The sequence below is a fragment of the Neopsephotus bourkii genome, unplaced genomic scaffold (assembly GCF_033783945.1).
Source record: "Neopsephotus bourkii isolate Nb327-2 ecotype Australia unplaced genomic scaffold, CSIRO-AGI_Nbou_v1 NB_994, whole genome shotgun sequence".
In the NCBI taxonomy this organism is placed as follows: Eukaryota; Metazoa; Chordata; class Aves; order Psittaciformes; family Psittacidae; genus Neopsephotus; species Neopsephotus bourkii.
The window spans coordinates 2,737,491-2,759,251 of record NW_026901486.1 but is presented as its reverse complement, the minus strand read 5'-3'; the positions used below and the strand labels follow the sequence as shown (position 1 = coordinate 2,759,251).

At 39.6% G+C, this 21,761-nt stretch overlaps 1 protein-coding gene across 2 annotated transcripts in view; it reads left to right on the top strand.

Moving 5' to 3' along the window:
- FAM53A (family with sequence similarity 53 member A) overlaps positions 1–21,761 on the top strand; it is a 71,890-nt gene that overhangs the window by 27,909 nt on the left and 22,220 nt on the right. For both annotated transcript variants that reach the window (XM_061359794.1, XM_061359795.1), the window contains exons 3-4: positions 465–519; positions 3,868–4,670. In XM_061359794.1, coding sequence (XP_061215778.1) covers positions 465–519; positions 3,868–4,670 — 858 coding nt within the window. The remainder of the gene's footprint in view (positions 1–464; positions 520–3,867; positions 4,671–21,761) is intronic.

The following is a 21,761-nucleotide window of genomic DNA, read 5'->3' as shown; positions in this document are numbered from 1 at the left end:
AGATAATGTTCATGGTAGTGACCTTAAAGAGCTTGTGTATTGAATTTAGGTAAAGCTATTCCTGTCTTGTAGTTGAAGATTAAGTGTTTTGCTTTTTAGCCTTAAGATTGAAAATGGAAACCCAATTGTTAGACTGTAATTTCCTCTCCACTGAAATGAGAATTGGATCAAAGCTTTTTCATTAAGAATGAATTATTGCTCTTAATTCTGCAGTTTATTCACGTGGGCCAATGTTGCAACTCCTGAAGCCGTTCGATATTTCACAATAGATCAGAAAACATTACAGATATCTAACTGCCAGGGGTTTTAGTTGTAAAGATCAGCTGTTGAGGAATTTCTTCAAGATACCCAGTCCTTTTTAAAGACGTTGTTAAATGCACATATAGGGGAACTGAAAACTGCATGCAGTATCCTATGCTGACTGCTTCGCACAGTTAAAACTTTTTTCTTCTGATTGATTTCAGTACTCATCTGAGAAGCTGAACAAAAGTGGCAGCTTGTTCCCTTTCGAAATCAATGGTAAGTTCTTCAGAAACCTTAGCTGTGTTTTACTGAGGTAATTGGTATAGCAAGCAGCCTTTCTTTTGTAAATAAGATGAGGGGGATGGAGCATGCTGTTGTAGAGCCTGCTGGTTTAAGCTGGTCTTGGAACAATACTGGGAATAGCTGGTTGTTAGTTTTCTACTTGTGATCTGCTTTGCATAGTAAAAGCCCTTGTAACACGTTTTTTGGTTCAATATCTGCTATGGTGTACAGAAGCACAGCAGTGCTGTTTTTCATGCTAAACATCCCTTCAGGTTCCTCAACTAGCAGAAATCTTTACACACCTTCTTGCTGCATAGAATATCCAGCATGATGCGAACCATAAATTGAAGTCTGGTGCCTTCATAGAAGTGTTATCTGCATTTCCCACTTTGGTCCTATTAGAATAAGAGGAAGTTGTATCTAGGGAAAATAAAAATGCCACTTACTGAAATGTAAACTTTGTGCTGCTTTTCTAAGGGATGAACTTAGAATTTTGCATCTTCTGTTGTGTTTGAGGGTGGAGGGGTTTTATTTGCTCAGTAGAATTCCCTGTAAAATGCACATCTTGGCTTGTGTAAATTTTCAAAGGGAAATGGTATTTTTATCTTAAATACCATTATCAGTGAGGCAGATAATCATGGTGGGAGTTGATAATAGACCACCAAAGACAGGATAAAGAGGTAGACCATAGTCTGTAGTCGGTAAGCATTTGAGAGAAGTCTCGCAATCGCTAGCCCTTGTTCTTGTGGAAGACTTCAAATCACCAGATGTCTGTTGGAAATACACTACAACAGAGAGGAAGCAGTCTATGAGGTTCCTGGAGTGTGTGGCAGAGAACTTCCTGGCATAGCTGATGAGTGAGCTAAATAGGGAAGGTGCCCACTGGAGCTGTCATTTGTGAACAGAACAACTTACGGGTGCTATTGATGGTTGGAGGCTGTCTTGGTCATAACGGTCTTGAAATGACAGCAAGGAGAGTGGGGTCAGCAAAACTGCTGGTTTGGACTTCTGGGGGCACTTTGGCCTGTTTAGGAGCCTGGTTGACAAGAGTCCCTTGAGAAGCAATCCTGAAGGGCAGAGGACTCCAGGAAGGCTGGAGATATCCTTCAAGAAGGAAACCTTAAAGGTGTAGGATCAGGCCTTCCCCAGCCACTAAAGGATGAGCCAGTGAGAAAGATGATTGGCCTGGCTGAACAGAGAGATTTGCCTGGAATTTAGAGATGGGCAACTCAGGAGGAGACTGCAAGGATGTTGTGACGTTATGAAGGGAGAAAATTAGAAGGGCTGAAGCACAGCTATAACTTAATCTGGTGACTGCCATAAAAGACAATTAAAAATGTTTCTATAAATACATTAGCAGCAGAAGGAAAGCTAAGGAGAATCTGTCCTTTATTGGACACAGGAGGAATCATTGTGACAAAAGCTGAGGTACTTATAGCCACCTTTCCTCAGTCTTTAATAGGAAGACCAGTTATCCTCTGGGTACCCAGGCCCTGCAGTGAAGAGGACAGGAAGCAGAATAAAGCCCCCATAATCCAAGGGGAAATGATCAGTGACCTGCTATACTATGTAGATACACCCAAATCGATGGGTCTGGATGGGATCCACCTGAGGGTACTGAGGGAACTGGCTGAAGGGCTCACCAGGCTGCTTCAGTTACTTATTGTCAGGATGGTTTAGTGGTGGGCATGGCAGTGTTAGGTTGAAATTTGTGTTCTTAGAATCATTGAGGTTGGAAAAGACCTTTATGATTCTACCATGTAAAGAATTTAAACACACGTGCAACTTGTGACTTTATTTCACAATATTCTTTAAACCCGCTTCCCAATCTGGGAGAAAGCTTCCTAAGGCTTTTTAAAAATCAGGACAGTCTGAGCTAGCAAATTGTCCTACAGTACATGCAAGGAGTTTCAAGCATTATCTGGATCCCATTGTGTTGGCTATTTTACTTGCATTGAATTATGGATGGTCCCTGCCTTGAAGAGCTTACATGCTTAAGGCAAAGCACAGTATGTGGTTGTACCCATCTGAAAGAATGGAGGAGGAAGGACAGAGGAATTCTAATAAAACATGTTGTTTGAATAGGCCAGCTGTCTGCACAGTTAAATGATTCTGAGACAATAGTCTGTTCTTTAAATAAGATTGAAATAAACAGGATAATCCATGACATACTTTGGGCATGGAATATGTACAGCTATTTGCGTTCACAGTTTTTGAAGCTACTCAGCAAATCTTTTATCTGATGATCACTCTAAACCTTAGACAACTGTAAGAATATACCGGTATTTAAAGTTATATCTAGGTTCTTAAAATAGGCATTGGGGAAAAAATCTGGTATTTTAAATATGCTTTCTTTAAAGCTGGGATAAGTGAAACTTACTTGGCTAATTGGTTTAAATTAGCAAATTTTCTACCCAAGCATGAAGTGCTGTTAACTGGCCAACAGTTTTCAATTTGCAAATCCAAAGTCTGCTGTAGTTCTTCTTACACTTCATTGTATAATGTGGAGGAACAGCTGTAAAATGTGCAGAATGTTCTCAAAGAAACGCTTTACAAAAGAGTGAGAGGCTTCGCTGGCAGACCGCTTTTAACCCAGCGTTGCCACTTCAGATGAGAAGTTGTGCGCTGTGGGTTATGCTGGTATTCACAGTGAAACTTGCAGGAGGTTCTTAAGGGATACTCGCTTTATTTTATGCATTGAATTAAGATTTTTATCCCCTACACTTTGAGCAAGAAAAGGAAAGGATCTGCAGTCTGCTTTTAACTTTGTACTGTTTCTAATTTAAAGTAAAGCTTTTCACACCACAGAATGTGAACGCCCATCTCTTTCGAACTTTTTCTTTATTAAGGTATTCTTAATAGAAAAGCATAACAGCCAAATGAAGGACAGCAGTCTGAGAGATTATCCCGTTCTTATTAAAAGAATAGAAATTCCCTGGTGGGTTCTTGCATTACTTGTTAATCCATTTTGGTTGGACCATAGGTTGCTCACTGTTACAGGTTTTAATTGTGCTGTGTACTAGGAAGCAGGTAAGGAAGCCGTCCTTGTTCCTAGCTAAAGAAACACAGTGCTGTAATCTTTCAATATACAGGAAGAAGCATTAACAAGGTACATACGTACTGCAGTCCTGGATTGGCTTCTGAATTACCTTGGTCTTCATGTTTTTTGAATATTTAGGTTTTTTAAAATGAATATGTAACTGTAATGTGATTAAGAGCTAGGTATCCGTGGTTCATCCTTCTAAGCTTGAGTTTTATTCATGGTTTTGCATTAAGCTAGGTTGAAAACAAATTGGCTTCTTTCTTTTGCATCTTTCACTTGTATCTTTCTTTTCTTTTCAGAAGAGAGTCCTTGGAAAGCTTTAAATGGCGGTTACCCAATCCAGACTGACACAACAAGGAATTCAGCTTACCCTTTCCCAGTGTGCCCATTCAGCACCAGCACTGCCAGTAATGGTAGTCTGCAGTGGCAGCAGGAATCTTCCAGTACATCTATGGTGTCCGGATGGATAAGTGAATTAAACCTTAACGAAAACTCGGGTCAACCCTTGGCACCGCCAACGAAACGCCACTGCAGGTCCCTGTCTGAGCCAGATGAGCTGGCTCGCTGTCGGTCCCCTTGGAAGCCTGGCAATTCAAAAGTTTGGACTCCTGTGTCAAAGAGACGGTGTAATAGTGGCGGTAGCGCTACCTTGCAACGCTGCAACAGTCACGGAAGTGCAACCTTACAGAGAAGCACAAGTATCAGTCTGCCACAAAACATACTGTCACTCAATAACGTCTTCACTATCACCAGCTTCAACACATCACCAGTACCCAGACCTTCCTCTGCCAGCAGCGGGTTTGTGGACAGTAGCGAGGGCAGCACAAGCTCGAGTACCCGCTGGAATTCAGGAGGCCCTTGTGACTTTAACCCAAGGCGCCGCCTCTCCCTCTCCCAGGAGCACATCACCGAGACAGGAAATCTCTTGCCTTCAGCCAACAGCACTCCCACCTCCACACCGGAGCTCAGCCGGCGTCAGGGCTTGTTGAGATGCCGCTCTCAGCCTTGTGTTCTGAATGAAAAGAAGAGCCGGCTAAAGCGCAGACGGGAGGAGGATGTACGATGGAACAGGCCATCGTTAGACTTTTTTAAAATGACACGGGTGAGATTTTACTTTCCTCAGTGTGTGAAGGGAAACTCTTGCAGAAAGGCTGTTCCTAGATAAACCGAACTAGTCGGTAGTTTACAGGCTTGCTTATGTTCTTATACTGATACGGTCACCTTCAGCAGGCTCCTTATACTTGACAGTGCTATATACCCTATAGCTACTTGCTTTTTGTTCTTAAAGTCCAATCTGCTTGATATAGGGTACAAAGATCTATGAAAAAATGCTTGAAGCAGAGTCCAAAGAAAAATGGCTTGACTACTCCATGGTTTCCTTTCATTTTGAAAGGGGGGTTGGACAGGCCAGCAAAAAGATTATACCACTCTGTTCCCAGAGAACAGTGTGCAATGATTTCTAAATCGTCTTGGTTTTTAACTGTTCGGTTAATCCTCCCATTGCAGTTTGAGTAGTTCCATAAAGTTAAGTAAGAGCAAACAAGTCCCTGTATAGATGAATTAACTAAAGAAAATGCTAATAAGCAGTCAGAAATAAAAGTAGTGCTGCAATACAGCAGCTGCAGATGCTCTGGCTCAGTGGAGAGGTGTTCTACTCGAATTATTCAGAATTATTCTTTCCTCATGTAAAAGTGTTGATATAAAAAAAATAGTAAACTTCAGTTCAGGCCTATGCTTTGCATGTAATACAAATGTGTGTGCACAGCTCACTTCTCAAAGCTTCTGTGTCCACAGAGGCAACTGCTACAATTTAAAATGGAAGATGCTAATTTAGTTTCTCTAGTTGTGAAAAGGAGTCTTTATGGCCAGAGAATACGTTATGCTTGTGAGAATATAACCCTCCTGCCTTCAGTAGGTAGCAGATTCAGGAGGTTTGTGTGAGTGGATTGGTTAAGAATAGTGAGGAAGAGGCAGTTTGCAGAAATAGCAATGAAAGTGTGAAGAAAGGAAATAGTTTTGCTCCAGTGTTCCTCCTTTAATGCACTGTGCAAAAGAAAAGTAGAATGAGTAGAATGAGATGCTCGCTGAAATGTCCAGTCTGTGGTACCTGGTAATAGTAGGCTTTACAGAGAATTGGGGTGGGGATACTAGTAAGATACTGGGACTGAACTGTCCACTGTGGGATATTCACAAAGTTAACTGATTTATGTCCACTTTGTAAAGCTAAAAGTCTGTGTGACTTTTTTCTTACACCCTTATGAGACAACTTACTGCTTAAAGGATGTTCTTAATTAAAAATAGGGCTTTTCTTGATGAAGCTGTGGGGTAGGTCACTAGTTGGTAAGCCATACAGAATGATCTGTTTGCTTATTGACAAGCTTGGTACCCCAAGCTTGCTACTCTAGGTAGGTCTAGACAGTTCTGAGTTCTGGTTAAGATTCAAGTTTACTTGTTAGCTAATCAAATTTTACCTGTTACTGTGTTAATGACTGCTGAGATTAGTTTGCTAATCTATTCCAGAAATAGCAGTGGATTTGCCTTCAGCTGCTCATGTGGTCTAATTCAGGTTTCTTTATTTAAAACCTGCTCCTTTTTTTGGCTATACTTGCTGCTTACACTCTTCAAGCTCTACAAGTGAGATGCAGTATTTAACTGGCAGAGTATCTTCAGTTGCTCGGATATATGGATTATTTAGATGGCATAACAGTGTATATGGAGAAAACCTGATATAGCCTATATGTATAGAAAGTTTTCTGGCTACTTAGATTTGCTGCTACACAGACTAATATTCAGCCTGTCTCAATCACTTTTTCCTGTGAGATCTATTTTGAAATCATGTTTTTACGATAAGCTGAGTAGTTTATGCAACAAAGTTCAGTATGTAGTGTCAAGGCTTGATGGGTTTTTTTTTCTAGCTGTTTCAGGAGAATCTTCTTTCAGAGATACTACTGAGTATTTAATTGAAGGCACAAAGTATAGTTTGGAAATAGAGGAGCTTCCAAGCACGCTAAACTTCAGTGAAAACATCTGTTTAAAACTTAGGCCAGTGCTGAAAATGTTTGAAGTAAAAACTGAATGAAGTTTTCAAGAAATATTGGGGTTTCTTTAGAATGACAGCTTGCTTACCCCTTCGATTGTTAAAACTCTTTTATTTCTTCATAGCCTATGTCCCAAGTCCTGGTGGATGTATATGCTTTGAAACTTATATTGTGGTCTTAAACATTTATCTCTAAATTTAAACAAAATTCCGGCTGTGTGAAATATTGTAAGTTAATACTATGGAAGACTTGTTTTGAAATGTTATACAAGGAGATGTGCATGTGTCCTATATCTGCATATAGCTTGGTGAAGATCAGGGCTACGCTAAGGGGAAGTTCAGTAAGACCTCTTTTTATGTGTCTTGATGCCCCCTTATTGCTTCCAAAAATACTTTTTCTGTGATTTCAAATTCACTTCTAAGTCAGTTTATGAAAGACCTGCCTTGAAAACAAATGCTTCTGAGGATTTTTTTGTTGTTCTGAGCTTTACTCTAAATATTTTGATATCCTAAAATTTTCCTGAAGAGCTAAACTTACCAAACAGTTACTCAAAACCAGGTCAGTAATTAGCTGCTTGTGGAGAACTTAAGTCATAGTTGACCCATGTTAGGTTAGATCTGAAGTTGGTGGGGAGAGTTCTTACTTTTATGGTATATGGGAGCTATGACTATGTGAAGAGGGGAGTTTTGGATCTGCAGCCATTTCTGCCAATACTCTACAGTCCTGAAAGGTTGGCATTGAAACACCTGCAAGAGTTGCTCAGGGTTTCTCAGCTAGGAATTCTCTCAAATCACTGTTTATTAGAAGTTCCCATTGTCATTGCTTTTTACTCTTTAAGTTCTTAGGTGAGTAAATTCAGGTTACTAATCTATCCTTAATTTCTCGTTCATGGCTTGCTCCTTCTGCTGTTGCCTCTTTAATATTCTAATTTGTGCCTTTACTTAAGAAATTGGGCAGATCTTAAAACCATGAACTGTTTCTTTCTATATACTTTGATTTTATGTTCTTTTGCCACAGACCTTCATGCTTTACCTCACTGTACTCCCCCTCTGTTTTAGGTTTTATGTGCTCTTAGAAAAGAATATGCCATCGTTTCAATTCTCATGGAAAACACTACATTAATATTCAGTAAAATGAGTAATTCACATACGTAGAAATAGATGGAAATGATCAGGCAGATTGCTGTACACTACTTTAGCTCTTGCATAGTGCTAAATTCTGGAAGGATCTTTTTCTGGACTTGAAGCTGAAAATACAAACTGTGAAACTTCAGACCTTCTAGAACATGAAGACAGCTGTAAAAACAAGTGGAAAAGACTGTAGGAAAAGATAAAGAAAAAATGTGATAGCTGTTTTTAGCCCCAAAGGACTCAAAATTGCTTTCTCTGTTCAGCTCTATATGCAAGAATAGCTGTAGGAGTTTCAGAACGCAGTATTTATGCCTACTTAGTATTCTCAATAGCCCAAGTAAGAAGCTGGCTCCAGTGAGGAGTGTTGGTGTTCCTTCACTGCAGCATCTGATCATCCTGGTATTTCAGGATGACTGTGCATGGCCAAGAGCCTCTTTGGACTTGTGCACTTTGCAGATAATAAACTATCACAGGGTCTGCCAGGGATATAAGGTGGCATTTAAACTGGTAATTGCAATACATGGATAGAAACGTTTCCTTACTGAAGAGGAAACTGCTGAGCTTTTTGAGATGTTCTGCTTCATGAATCATGTTAGTTGATCCTGAGGTGCAACAAGAACAGCCAAGAGGTTGCACATGTTTTTCAGTGTGTAAGCAAGTTTTATTGTGACAGTGAGATTTAATTGTGTTTCAGATTAAATGACACACTATAGTAATTCTGGTGTTTTAACATTCTTGTGCTGCACTTCTCCCAGTGCTTAAACAAACCCACTCTACTGAACTTCAGTGTGTTCTCAAAGTGGTCTTTGGTCTGTTTAAATAGTTAATACTAAAAGAAAGCTGGCTTTATCCAAGTAAGGAGTAGCTGCAATTATCCACTGCTATGACATCTCATGCATTAGACTAGGTAAGGTAACCCAAGAGTTTTAAGGGTCTCTAAACAATAAAGGAACTCGGAAACTGAAGTTGTGACTTCCTACCATAGGGTGCTTCTGTCTTCTTAGAAATGCTGTAAAGTCATCTGGGTTTTGTACTGGTGGGTTTTCTTGGTGACTGAGGGGCATCCTAAGTGTCACACCATGTCAGGCCAGGCTCTGTGTAGCCTGGCACCTTGCCTGAGAGCAACTGCTTTGAGGTTCAGGAACAATGAATGTGTAATGGGATACTTCCTCCGGCATGATGGTTTGGCTTCTGCCAGTGTGATCCCGGGGGCTTCAGAGTGTGCATTAGTGGCTCAAACTCTTGACAACTACTGATATATCTCTTTTCTGGGTTTTTTAAACCCTTTATCTTGGGCATTCACAGTATACCATAAGAGTTTAATTTGTGTAAACTGTTCATTGTCATCTTCAGACATTCATCTCCTGAGTAATGAACTTCTTTTCTTTCTTGGAGTTTAAGCTCTTGAATCAGCAGAACACTAATATTGATCATTCAAGTAATTTGGGCTTAAATTATCTCTGATATATTGATTTTTATGTTTTGGGTCACAATGGTGTGCTGGCTTTGTGGATCTATAGGAAGGAAGGGTTCTCACAGGAGACAGCAACTGAGTTGTAAAGACTTGCCAGTTCTGGCCAAGCCAGCAAGACTAGTGTCACTGAAGTATGAGGATGAGCAGAGGCACAAGTTGATAGTGATTGCCACAGCAGTTTAAAAATGTGTGCAAAGTATGGATAAGTGGTGGAGGTGGATATATTTCCCAGAAGGGTGTGATGAGGAGGCAGTGTTTTATGAAGGGCAGGACACATCAGAGTGCTGTGACAGAACTTGGATCAGATGATTGCTACTGTTCCTGCACAGACTTGGTTAGTAACTGCTGGTCTGTCTTATGGAATCTTTGCATCTGCTTACTTCAGTTGTACTTTTGTAGGCCAGTTGGAAGAAGCCATGGTGAATAGATACAAGGGTGAGATGTGGTACTGATTTATTTAAGCGTCTAAATAATAAACCAGGGTAACAACTTGTGGTTGCTGTCTGAACTATTAGGCCTGGCTTTTGTTTTATTGGTCTTTGAGGTCACTGAAATGGTCAGTATGCAGCCAGGTAGATGCGTTAGCCATACTGTGGCTTCACTAAGCTTAAGCAAAATAAGCTCTAAAGCGTTCTCCTTGATCCTTTGAATTCTTGTATAGAAAATTCCAGGGATGCCCTGTTAAGCATAGTTAAAGATGCGTTCACTTGATTATGCTGTAATGAAGTGGAGTAATGTTCCCAAGCTGTGTCACTGCTCTAAGTAAAAATCAAGTATAGACATAGAAAAGATGCTATCATACATAAGTAGTGTAGTGAAGTAGCTGCTCAGTTGGTGTTAGGCTTTCTCCCAGGCTGCTGCTTTAGCATGTGTAAGAGGTGATATTGGGAGTCATTCAGAATGCTAGCAGAGTAACCTGGGAGTCAAGCCTGAATGGGCTGAAGTAGGTTAAGTACTGGCTTATGAAGTTAATTTAGATTGTGTTCTCTAAATAGTAAGCATGTTGCTTTAAATAGTTTTGAGATGCTTATGTGAAGCTTGTCTCTTACAGCCCCCTGTCAAAATGGGATCAGGCAGGTTATTTGGGGTAGATGTATTTTCTGCTTGTGGATACACTGAAGTCAGCAAAGCTGTCTTCTACCTGGCACACTACACTTGTGTAGTGTGGCTGGGGGAAGATACTTAATACAATTGTAAGTATTAAACATTAGGGTTCTTGCAAGAGTGTAAGAAGATATACTACAGCGTCTCTGGGTCAGAATATAGGTCTGATTTTTTTCTTCTACCTGTGGCTGACACTTTGCAGTTCAGTGATGCATTCATGTGTAGTGTTGCTTAGCAGATAAAATAGATGGTAGATGCCCTTGCACTGTGTGAGGGTATCTTTTGCTTCAGGATGCCCTTGGCTTCTGGAATACGATTTGCAGAAAAGACAGATGAGCTATATGTAGTGAGGAGCTGGACTGGGTTTGATTTGGATCATTAAAATTGTAGCAACTATAAATACACAACACTAGTCAATCTACTAGTAGTTTACATTTGTGTAAGATTAAGAACCAAAAAGAACAGCTATGAATGAAGCAGTTGAGCCAGGGAAAGAATTTTGGTTCTTGTTTGAAAAGTTAATACCTATTCCTTTGGGAACCTTTAACTTCACATTTGAAAAGTAGAGTTAATCCTCGCTTACCTTTGCTTTGAAACAGAGTTCTGGGGCCTTTTTATTTTCTTTTTCTTTTTTATTTCCCATGGTAGTCATTTCTGTAAGTGATCATAAACCAAAAAAAGCAAAAGATAACATGAGACTTATTTCACAAAGGCATGAAGTAATTCAAGCACAATGGTCAATGGCCTTGCTCAGAGGAAGGGAGCTGGGTATCAAAATTGTTCAGATGAGTAAATCAGCGGTTTAAATCTACTTTTATGTAATTCAAGGCATAAACTTAATTTGTAGCTGAAAAGAAATAGTCAGCAATGGACCTCAAGGAAAATGTCTTTACTGCTCACCTGTGTAATGTACCTCTGCATGCATGAGGCCAAAGACTTTGGTATTTCCGAAGTGTAAGTGCCTCTTTCTTCCAGGGCAGCCTTATGACTTGGAGAATAAGTGTCTGAATGGAAAGTGAATGTAGCAGAATGCTTTTCTAAGGTTTTCTTATAAGTTTCAGTGTACTGAAAATAAACTACTGCTGTGCCCGCAGGATTTTGAATAGTGAAATGCAAGTCAGCTTCAGTCTGCTAGGGGTTTGTCGAACTATTGTATTTATACATTGCAAGTTGGTTTTAGGAGCTAGAGAACTGCTAAGATTGGGAGAAATTCCTCTTTGGAGAGGAGCAAGTATGTGTAAAGTTCACAGAATGCCAATTGGAAGGGACCTCAAGGATTATCAGGTCCAGCCTTTCTTGGCAAAGCATGACCTAGACTAGATGTTCCAGCACCCTGTCCAGCTGAATCTTAAATGTCCAGTGCTGGGGAATCCAGCACTTCCCTGGGGAGATTATTCTAACTGTTGAATGTGCTCACTGTGAAAAATCTCTTGTGTGCAGTTGGAATATCCCCAGGAGTAGCTTGTACCCATCACCCCTCATCTTTCCCCCTCTGTCATCTTTGTTGAAAGTTTCTTGAGATCCCTACTCTTCTGTTGCCTTTACACAAAGGAAACACTTCTTGAGCAAACATCAGTGATGGCCAGTGATAGTCCCAGCACTTCTGTCATTGGTGACATAGCACAGGTATTCTTGAACTCTCTGTACTTATCTCTGTGTAAGATGTCTAGTAAATTTCCAAGTATTTTGACTTGAATTATATGTTAAATTGGCTTTGAAGTTGAGCAGTGTGCATCTACTCTGTAGTGAGGTTAAACCTCCCATGTACTCAAACTAAATGAAAATTAACATACAGCAGTTTGACTTGAAGTTTGTACGAGTGACTGTTTAAATCTGGCGTACTATCTATAAAAACCAATTGTGGAAATCAAGGGTGAGGAAGGATGTTTTTATTCATCCTGTCTTGATCTTTGATGCATGATTACTTTGCACAGTATATGTTTTTCTAGTATTTGGTCACTGTAGCCTTTTAAATGCCTTCAGGAATGTGGTTTTCTTAGAGATAAAGACCCTTTTGTGGGAAGCAAAAGCAGTTTTACTTAAGCTGTAAAATTCATTCAGACTCGCTTAAGGTAGTGGCATGTATTTTTGGATCTCTTTCCTTGTCATGACCGTATTTTATAGAAATAAAACTTTTAAATAAAGCTACTGGTCCTCTGGCTAATGAAGACATACAAGCTCTTAGTCTCAATTTGAAAGCCACTTATGCAGGAGTGGGAGGAGGGATAGCAGATATTAAGCACGGTGTCTAGAGACTAGGAATCTATATCCTGTTCCTCATTTCTGTTTTGTGATGTTAGGAGTGATTGTGATTGTGCTTTTGGCCTGGAATACTTCTTCATGAGGGTTAGAGGAGACACACATGAGCAGCAGTTTTTGCTGTAAGAAATAATAGTCATGGACTTCTTGCAGAGCTTCCTGAAGACTTGAGTAGGACCAGCTAAAGTGTTCAACTGTATCTCCATCTCCTTTTCCACTCAGACACTGGCCTTGAACACCACACGCACTCACACACACCCCAGCAACACAGCTTTATTTCATGCTGTTATAAATCAGTAGGGAAGAGGTGTCTATTTCAAGTGGTGGTTTTCTTCTTAAACAAGCAAAACAGGCAGTAATTTGACACAGAAAAGTCAATGCTGATTTCTGACTTGAAGGAAAGCAAGTAATTCCCAGTGCTAGCTCTGTGCTTCCACTCGTGGTGTGATATGTTGGGCCTCTTGAACTAGGAATTTGTTCCTTTATTTGAATTATCAGGAGTTTAAATATATCTGTACTTCGTTAGCATTCTAAACTTTTTAATTGTATGTAGCATCTACTGCTTGCTTCTTGCAGTGTCTATTGTTTAACTAGGAACTTGCTTAAATAGCAATAATATTTTCAGAGAGATGTTAAACTATTTTTATGAAGCATGTGTTTGTGGTATAAGTAGTTCAGTTCAGTTTAAAGACAGCTTTTTAGCCTTGTTAGAAATCTGTGTTTTCCACTGGGCTTTATGTTACTGACAATCAGTTATGAGTTTGAATTTTGTCATTGCAGGCATGGCTTTATTGCTCTCTTTCATTCTTCTAAACCTAAATAGATGAACTGCTCATCTGTTGTGTGAAAGTAATGTAGGAAGTCTTTCATTTTTTCTGTTTCAGGAGTGACTTTGTTAACATCAGTTGGATGGCTTATCTATAATTACATAGTTCTTAACATTGTGGTGTTTGAAAACTGGTATTTGTTTTCTATAAGCAAGGTTAACCCCATCGCTTTGCAGATGTTTTTTTTTTTTTTTTCATGTGAAATGATTGGAAGTCTTAAGGATTTTATAAAATAATGGTGTTAGGCTTAACTAACACAGCAACATAATACTAAGTTTTAAGTTTAGACACTATACCAGGTGGAATCAGAATTACTCTTGTATAAAGGGCTGTGTCATTCACCAAAATGTGTGTAGCAGTTTCCCTAAAGGCAATCATTCTGCCATGACTAACTTTAAAGGGCAGGTTGGGGAGCAACTGTTGGGAACTTTTACTGTTGATGGGGAGGTTCAGAGACTTAAGTGTGCTTTTAAGTTCCATAGTGTGCTGCTATGAATTGTGGCAGTGAGAAGAGTCTGGGCCTAGAATGAAGTAAGGTTAGATTATACCATTCTTTCAGTTGTAGGTAAATATTGTGTAAACCTTTCCAAAACTTGAATAGAAGGAATCAAGCCAGGTTATAAGTTAATTTCACATTGAATCTCGTAAGGCTTAGGATATCAAACACTATGGTAGATAGCTACTGACCTGTCTGAGCTTTCATGTGAAACTTGAGGGCTTTATGCAAGTGCATAAGAGTAATGTGTCACTCAGCTCAAAATGGAAAGGAAAAAATGTATTTGTCAGGGATGCTGTCCGTGAAATTAACTTTCTTTTTGGACAGTTTGTGAGCCCTTATGTTTGCAATACATGTAGTCGATTGTGTAAGCTGTAAGGGTTTCCTGGAAGAACAATGCTAACATAAGGGTGCACTTATTACAAAAGCAAGATGTAGGAGACTTTAGTGGCAGACTCGGGTTGATGAGTTTGGATCCTGTTGGCTTGATGGTACATGTTAAGTCCAACAAATTAAACTGGGAAGGACGCCTGGTTCTCGAAGCTTTCACCATTTCTTCTTTTCCTTTAAAAAGAAGAGTGACTTTTTGGTTTTTTTTTCATAAAGCAGAAGCATCACTGTTAGCAATTAATGTTTGCAGTATTAATTTCTTGAACTTTGCAGTTCCAGTTCTGCAGTTGAATACAGCTGGCGAAAAAAGGGCATCCTTGACAAAAAAACCACATTGAAACTACTTCTTGTCAACTTCCTCTGAATTATTTTAGAATCTGGGGTATAATTGAGACTGAGACTCCCCCTGTTCAACAAAGTGCCTGTTGGGAACTTGAGCTTGTTTCCAAAAAGCTCCGTACAGAGGGAATATTAAACTGTATCTTTCCTTGTTCTGAATTACAGGTCCTCTTTCATCACTTACTTTCGTTTTCCTCTGTTTATCTTATTGCATGTACGATGTGCTAACTGTAAAACACTTCATCCTTTTCACACCCACTCTTGTGTAATTTTAAGCTTGGGTTCTCTAAATACTTGAATTCTTTAGTATTTTAATGATATTCTTAAGCAAATACCAGGGTTGAAAGGCATTGGTGATAACGCATTATCTTCTCTGAAACTGAACTTTCCTGTAATCATCCTGTAGCATGTTAGTCTTGTGCAGCCAATTAGGCTGCTTTGAAATTATGGAGTTTTTGGTTATAGAAACCACTTCAGTATTTGTTTTTCTCCTTCCTTACTCCCCTCCCCTTGCTACCCCTGTGGTTTGAGTTTTGTATGAGGAGGACTCAAAGGAAGGGCAGCTGAATTCCTTTTCCTCGTTTTTTCCTCTTCCAAATACAATGGTGATTACAATGTCTGCATGAAACAGGCATTATTTTGGTATGAATGTTTTGTCTCAAAGCAGGTGAGTCATTCCCTGACTGCCAGGCTTCAGAATGACAGTCCTGAAGAAATTTCCGTATGAGGAAGCAATAATGGATTTGTGGGACAGCAAATGACCAGTGGATACTTAATGTCCTGCTTCTGCTAAGCTTTAGTATCTGGCAGGTATTTTGTCTTTTAGTGGGACAGTTTAGAGAAATGTTTTCTCCCCAGCTTATAATTTGACCTAATATATGAAGTGTTAAAATGCCAACTTTTTATATCATGATACAGTATCAACGTGGATTTGCTTTCATGGGGTGACCTGTTGAGGGTTTTTTGCTCACTTGGTTCTTGTGAGTTTATTCCAGGGCAGCAAATATTAACCTATTTAATATATTAATATTTAATATTATTCTGTTGTTATTGATCTATTATTAATAATAAAATTAATAAATTTAATCTTTTAACTAGTTACTATAATTTAGGACACAGGTGATATATTTTGACTGTATTGGTGTGTGTATAACACTAGCTTCACACTTGATTTATAAGTATCCTTGATGTATTAAAGGTCACTTTAAACTTGCAGTAAAGTCCCCTAATTATTTTTGAGATACTAATTTTATGTAGCTTTAGCTTACTTTAAAAGTATGACAAATAGTTCAGCAAGCCAGAAGCTTCCAGTTGGCAGTATTGGGCTTCTTTTGAGTAGCTTGGGGTGCTCAACCATCAGGTCTCACACTTTCTAATATGGTTTAGGGTGAGGTGTCCCTGCCCATGGCAGGGGGGTTGGAACTTGATGGTCCTTTCCAACCCTAACTATTCTATGATTGTATAAATGGGAGAGCCTTGCCCATAGCACTTAATGGCTCTGCTGAACACAAATGGTCTTCTGAATCCGTGCTGTTTCAGTGCATCTGATGATGCTCTGTGGCTGGTATAAAACTGGTAAAATTCCTTGACAGTCTTCTGTTGCTGATCAAGTTCTTTGACACCAAAGCGTTGATTTTGGTAACTTTTCCCAGGAATTGCCATTCTGGGAAGAAAAGACCTTTCCAAAATATGTCTAGGTGTCTTAGAGCAAAACAGAAATCTTTCCTGAAAGCTTTAAGGCACATTTGAGGCTTGTGTAGTCTCAGATGTTCAGGAGCAAGTGTTGATACCAATGACAGGTCTTTCAGGCAGGACCAGCAGGTGCTGTCCCAATGCCTTCAGCCTCTACCAGGCTTGAATTTGAACCTGCTCTCAATTTTCTAATCCTGTTGTAATAAACAGGCCCAGTTAACTGAGAGTTTTACTGTGGTGTCAGTGCAGATACCAGAGGATGCATTTCAATTTGCCAAGCTGTTGGAGATAACGCAGGTCTTGGATCTAATGCTTTTACTTCTTCCTGCCATGAACAATATGAATTACTTAAGTAGTTAAAAACAAAAGGGGAGATTGCTGTCCATCAGGGCTCCATTTCAGATGCACTGGAGCTTGGATAATCCGCATCTTGCATAATTTCCCTCTTCATTATGAGGAAAAAGGTCCTAATTGCTAATTAATGAACTCCTTAATTTGTTAGAGCTCTTCAGGTTGAGCAATATTAGAGGGGAACATTTTTCCTAATCTTGTTCCTTAAATAGCTTTGTTGTCAAGAACAGATCTAAGTTAGATTGGATATAAGGAGGAAATTCTTTCCTGTTAGGGTGGTGAGGCACTGGAATGGGTTGCCCAGGGAGGTTGTGAATGCTCCATCCCTGGTGGTGTTCAAGGCCAGGTTGGACAGAGCCTTGGGTGATGTGGTTTAGTGCGAGGTGTCCCTGCCCATGGCAGGGGGGTTGGAATTTGATGATCTTAAGGTCCTTTCCAACCCTAACTATTCTATGATTCTATAATTCTAAGTTTTCTGTACTGAAGTCTGGCTGATAACCATGTTCCAAAACAGACTTGTGCAGCTCAAAAAGCTTTAAAGATGTGGTCTTGTAGGGTTTTTTTCCCAAACCATTGAAGAGTATTTTCTTGACCTAGATACTTTTTCAAAGACGGATAACTGTTGTTCTTACCTTGAACATTGTTGCCTGAATGTCTGATGGCTTGACCCATGGTTTGGAGAGCCTTTAGTCTCTGTCTCTGTCACCGTTGAATTTGGATGCTGTTCTACCCAGCTTTGTTCTAGAACTAAACAAAAAGTGTAGGTACTTGAACTTGAAATGTTCCTTCAGTAACAGGCCTTGACAAAATAACCCTTCCTATAGGCACATCACCTTCTTCTAGGGTACATCTTATATGGTACAAATCTAAAGTGTGGAACTGTTCTACTGGGAATCAACGTTTTTGTCAAATGGCAGTTAAGCATAGTTACAGAAAACATGTCTGTTTATTGGGAATTGGCAAGCCAGAATGATGTCTCCTGACTAATTCCACATGGCCTAAAAGCTTTTTCCTCCGAAGTGTTGCCAGCTTCTTTCCCCATCACTGGGTATGTGTGTGCCTGCATGTGCTTATATTTTATAAGGATGTTATGGACTATTACTTTGTTACTGTAAGCTCTCTTTCTTTTGGAGAGAGGACAACAAAACTGAATGTTGGGAAGCAAGTCATTCTTTTTATATTACTGCTTGTGAAACAAATAGGATGCATGGCACAGTCAGCAACCAGATGATGGGGGCAAAAAGGAGAAAACTTGCCCAAAGTTCTGTTCCCAGACAGAATTCGGAAATATCTTCTTTACCCCTGTCAGCAGCTTGACAATCTCAAAGTTAGTGCCTTAAATCTATAGGTTAAAAAAACCCATACTTTGTACTTCAGGAGGGGATGCTGGTGTTTGATGGGGGAAGGAAGAATGTCCTCTACTGCCTTTTTAGCTTATGCTGGAGGTCTTTGAATAGCTCTCAATGCCTGTCTCTTCCAATTATTACTTCCCTAAGCAGTCCTATTTATAAAGCTGATGCTCTTGAGCCACCCTTTCGTTTCAGGTGGCTTTTTAAATATAAATGGTATTTCTTCTTCAGGTATGAGTCTACTAATACATGCAGGATCTTCTACCTTGCGAATTCCTTGCACACCTATGAAATAACTTCAGTTTAGAGCCTTGTTCTCTTGACTCTTGCCAGTTGCCAGTCATACAAAACAAACATGCTGCCATGTTCACCGCAGCTGGTAGTGGCAATGTAAGGTGTTTCTCTGTCCCAGTCAGAGTACCACAGTAACTTGTGGGAGTAGCGGGAACTGTGACCTAAATAGGAAAGAGATTCAAACTAGTGCTATAACATATTGTCTGCAGAGCATAATGAGTGACAGGTTTGGGACACTTTGAATTTCTCCTCTGTTTATTTAAAAATAAGACCTTTTTTGTTTTGATATCTTACAGGAAATACTGCAAACAGTGCTGCTTGGCTGCTGTAGCTGCTGTCATGCTTGGTGTTTTATTTCTCTTGTGGTAAAGTCCTTCCCTTCTTATGAAACAGACCTTGTATTGTGCATTCCATGGGGTATCATTTGACCTATACCCATTCAGAGTAGGGGTCAGATCTATAGTTTTGTGATGATAATATGGTTTGTAATGCATATTAGTAGTTTTACCTTTAAGTTGCAGCAGAATTAACGTGATCCTTGAAGTTTATACTTGGAAACTGTAAACCTGAGGATTATAGAGAAGGAAATAAAGAGGAACGGCAGGATGTTGAAATGCATTTTTAGCTAAGTCATATCTGTAATAACCTGTAATCTGTAAGAAGAAACCTCAGTGAAACTGTTGGTGAACTATGAACGCTGTTGTTAACACTCCCCTTCTACACATCAATTCCAGACCAGTTGTATTTAAATTCTTCAATGTGATTCATATTTACTGTGACTTTTTTTCTCTCTGAAAAGGCTTTGTGTACATAGAGTAAGGCATAGAATGTCCTTTTCCTGACAGCTAAGGTAAAGGGCTTGATTGTTACCAATTCGTCAAAAAAGTGTTGTTTTATTAAGAAGTAAATTCTAGTGGTTTTGTTTTACTTCAATTTGAATTTTCGGTGTTAGAAACCTGAAAACCATTAAGCAAGAAGATATTGTGGATTGTTTCTCAGAGTTGAGTATGCATGAATGACTGTTAGCAATGCCTTTTCTCCCCTTTTATTTTTTATTTTAATGGGTTTTTTTGTCTCCTTTAGGTAGCTCATTGATCAACTAAAACCACTAGTTACTAGTTCTTGGATTCTGGTTTTATTGTCTTGGTCTACTCCATACAGAAAACTTAAGACAGTTTCCTTTTATATGAATGGAAACATTCTTCATAAAAAGAAGTCTTGCCTAGGAGTGCTGATCTGTCACATAGGCAGTTTAAATATTGAATCCTTGTTATTTTTCTATATTTAAAATACAGCTCTCAGAATATTTGAATTTGTGCCGGGCTGCTTTCACCCTTCACTGACCAACTGATGCTCAAAATAATTTGCAGTCTGTTCAAAAATACTTGAGATTTATGGCAAGCTTGTTCTTGTGTAACACTCCCCACCCAAGTAGTTTCTCTTCCACATCCTTCTCAGTTATTCTTAAATATTGTAGAAACATCAAAATCTCCCCCAAAGTAGTAGCTGTCAGATGTATAGCCAAGCTTAAGTCCCTTGGTGAAACATATAGGTTCCCAGGCTTCAAATTGTTATAAAAGGCAAGTGAATAAAGCAGAAGTTGATGTATGTCCTCAATATGAAAAGGACATGAAACTGTTGGAACAAGTCCAAAGGAGGGCCATGAGGATTACCACGGAGCTGGAGCACCTCCTGTATAAAGATAAGCTCAGAAAGCTGGGGCTGTTCAGCCTGGAGAAGGGAAGGCTGCGTGGAGACCTCATAGCAGCCTTCCAATATCTGAAGGGAGCCTATAAGGATGCTGGGGAGGGACTCTGCATTAGGGACTGTAGTGATAGGACAAGGGGTAATGGGTTAAAACTTAAACGGGGGAAGTTTAGATTGGATATAAGGAAGAAATTCTTTCCTGTGAGGGTGGTGAGGCATTGGAATGGGTTGCCCAAGGAAGTTGTGAATGCTCCATCCCTGGCAGTGTTCAAGGCCAGCTTGGACAGAGCCTTGGGTAACATGGTCTAGTGTGAGGTGTCCCTGCCCATGGCAGGGGGATTGGAACTGGATGATCTTAAGGTCCTTTCCAACCCTAACTGTTCTGTGATTCTATGATTCTATGCTTTGTTTATCTTTAAGATTAGCATGTGAGCACTGACTGTCAAAGGTTTTAACCGAAACTGGATTTTATTGCTAGTTCCCAACATGATTTGCCTGTTAGGTGTGCCTGTTAGGAAACTGGTATGAAAAACAAGATTGTGAGAGTGCTTGCATGAACTTGATAATGGCTGATTGTATCACTGGTCCTTACTTGAGTGTGTTCACTGGAGCTGATTCCTCTAGCTCTTTCTTTCTCATTGATGCCTTCACAGTATGTACATTTAGAGACCAGTTACTGTGTGGATTGTCTGTGTCCCACCTCTAAGTAAACCAGGCTCTTAAGTATCCTTTCTATGAACCTTTCCTAATTCTGACTGCTTTCTTCAAATACTGCAACTTTTTTCTGCTTTGGGTCTGCTTTTGCTTTATTCTGTCTCCTTTTACGGCTGTATTGTGTTGGTGACTGCAGTCACTTGTTATTCTTGTCCTACTCTGACCCTTCAAAGTGATGAATTCCTCATGATGCAGTTTGATAGTGTGATCTTGTTCTTTTCTATAAATGTGCCCATGATATCATTTCAGTCAAGCTTTTATACTCCAGCCTTCCCTTATGTGGCTGGTGCCACTCAACTTTAACTAGTGAAGTACATTAGAATGATGTACTTTTTTGGGCATTTTTCCCACTCTTTAACCAGTCTTCAGATGCATTGTCTATAGATGGCCACCTCCATCTTTATGCAGTTATGTGTGCTGATTTAAGTCTCAAGTCTGTATTGGGTTCTTGGTATTGCTGCACTATGTCTGGCAAAAGTAATGTATGATAATTTAGCTGAGATAGATAGCATAAGAGAGCAGGTTTGTGTGCCACACTGAGCTGAATATGCCAGTGCTGTTAAATACATAAAACCAGAAGACCAATAGTTCCTATAAAACTATTTGGTCATGATGACTACTGGGTGAGTTTTGAGGGAAGTGTTTAAAAACCAATTACTCTCCATTGGACTTGCTTTTCTGCATTTGTAGAGTATGCAATGGAGGTGCAATGCTTAGTTTATTTTTTTTGTAGGCAGCTAAAGATTGTTATTAGGGTTTTTAATACAGAATATATTGCATTTTTATGCCAAGCACTGTGTTAATAGTGTGATTTTTGAAGAGCTAACCCTATCCTTTTGGGATAAGGCATAAGTTCTAGGGCTAGCTGCGTCATGCTGTTATGGGCCTCCTTGGACTGAAGTCTGCCTTGACTGTCTTGCTTATGGAAAAGTGTTTTAAGCTGTTTTGATTATGTTGACAAGGACAAGCAGAAAATGTTGAATTGCAGTGAACTGCTGTGCTGGGCAGGGTGTGTGATCTCTTGAGCTC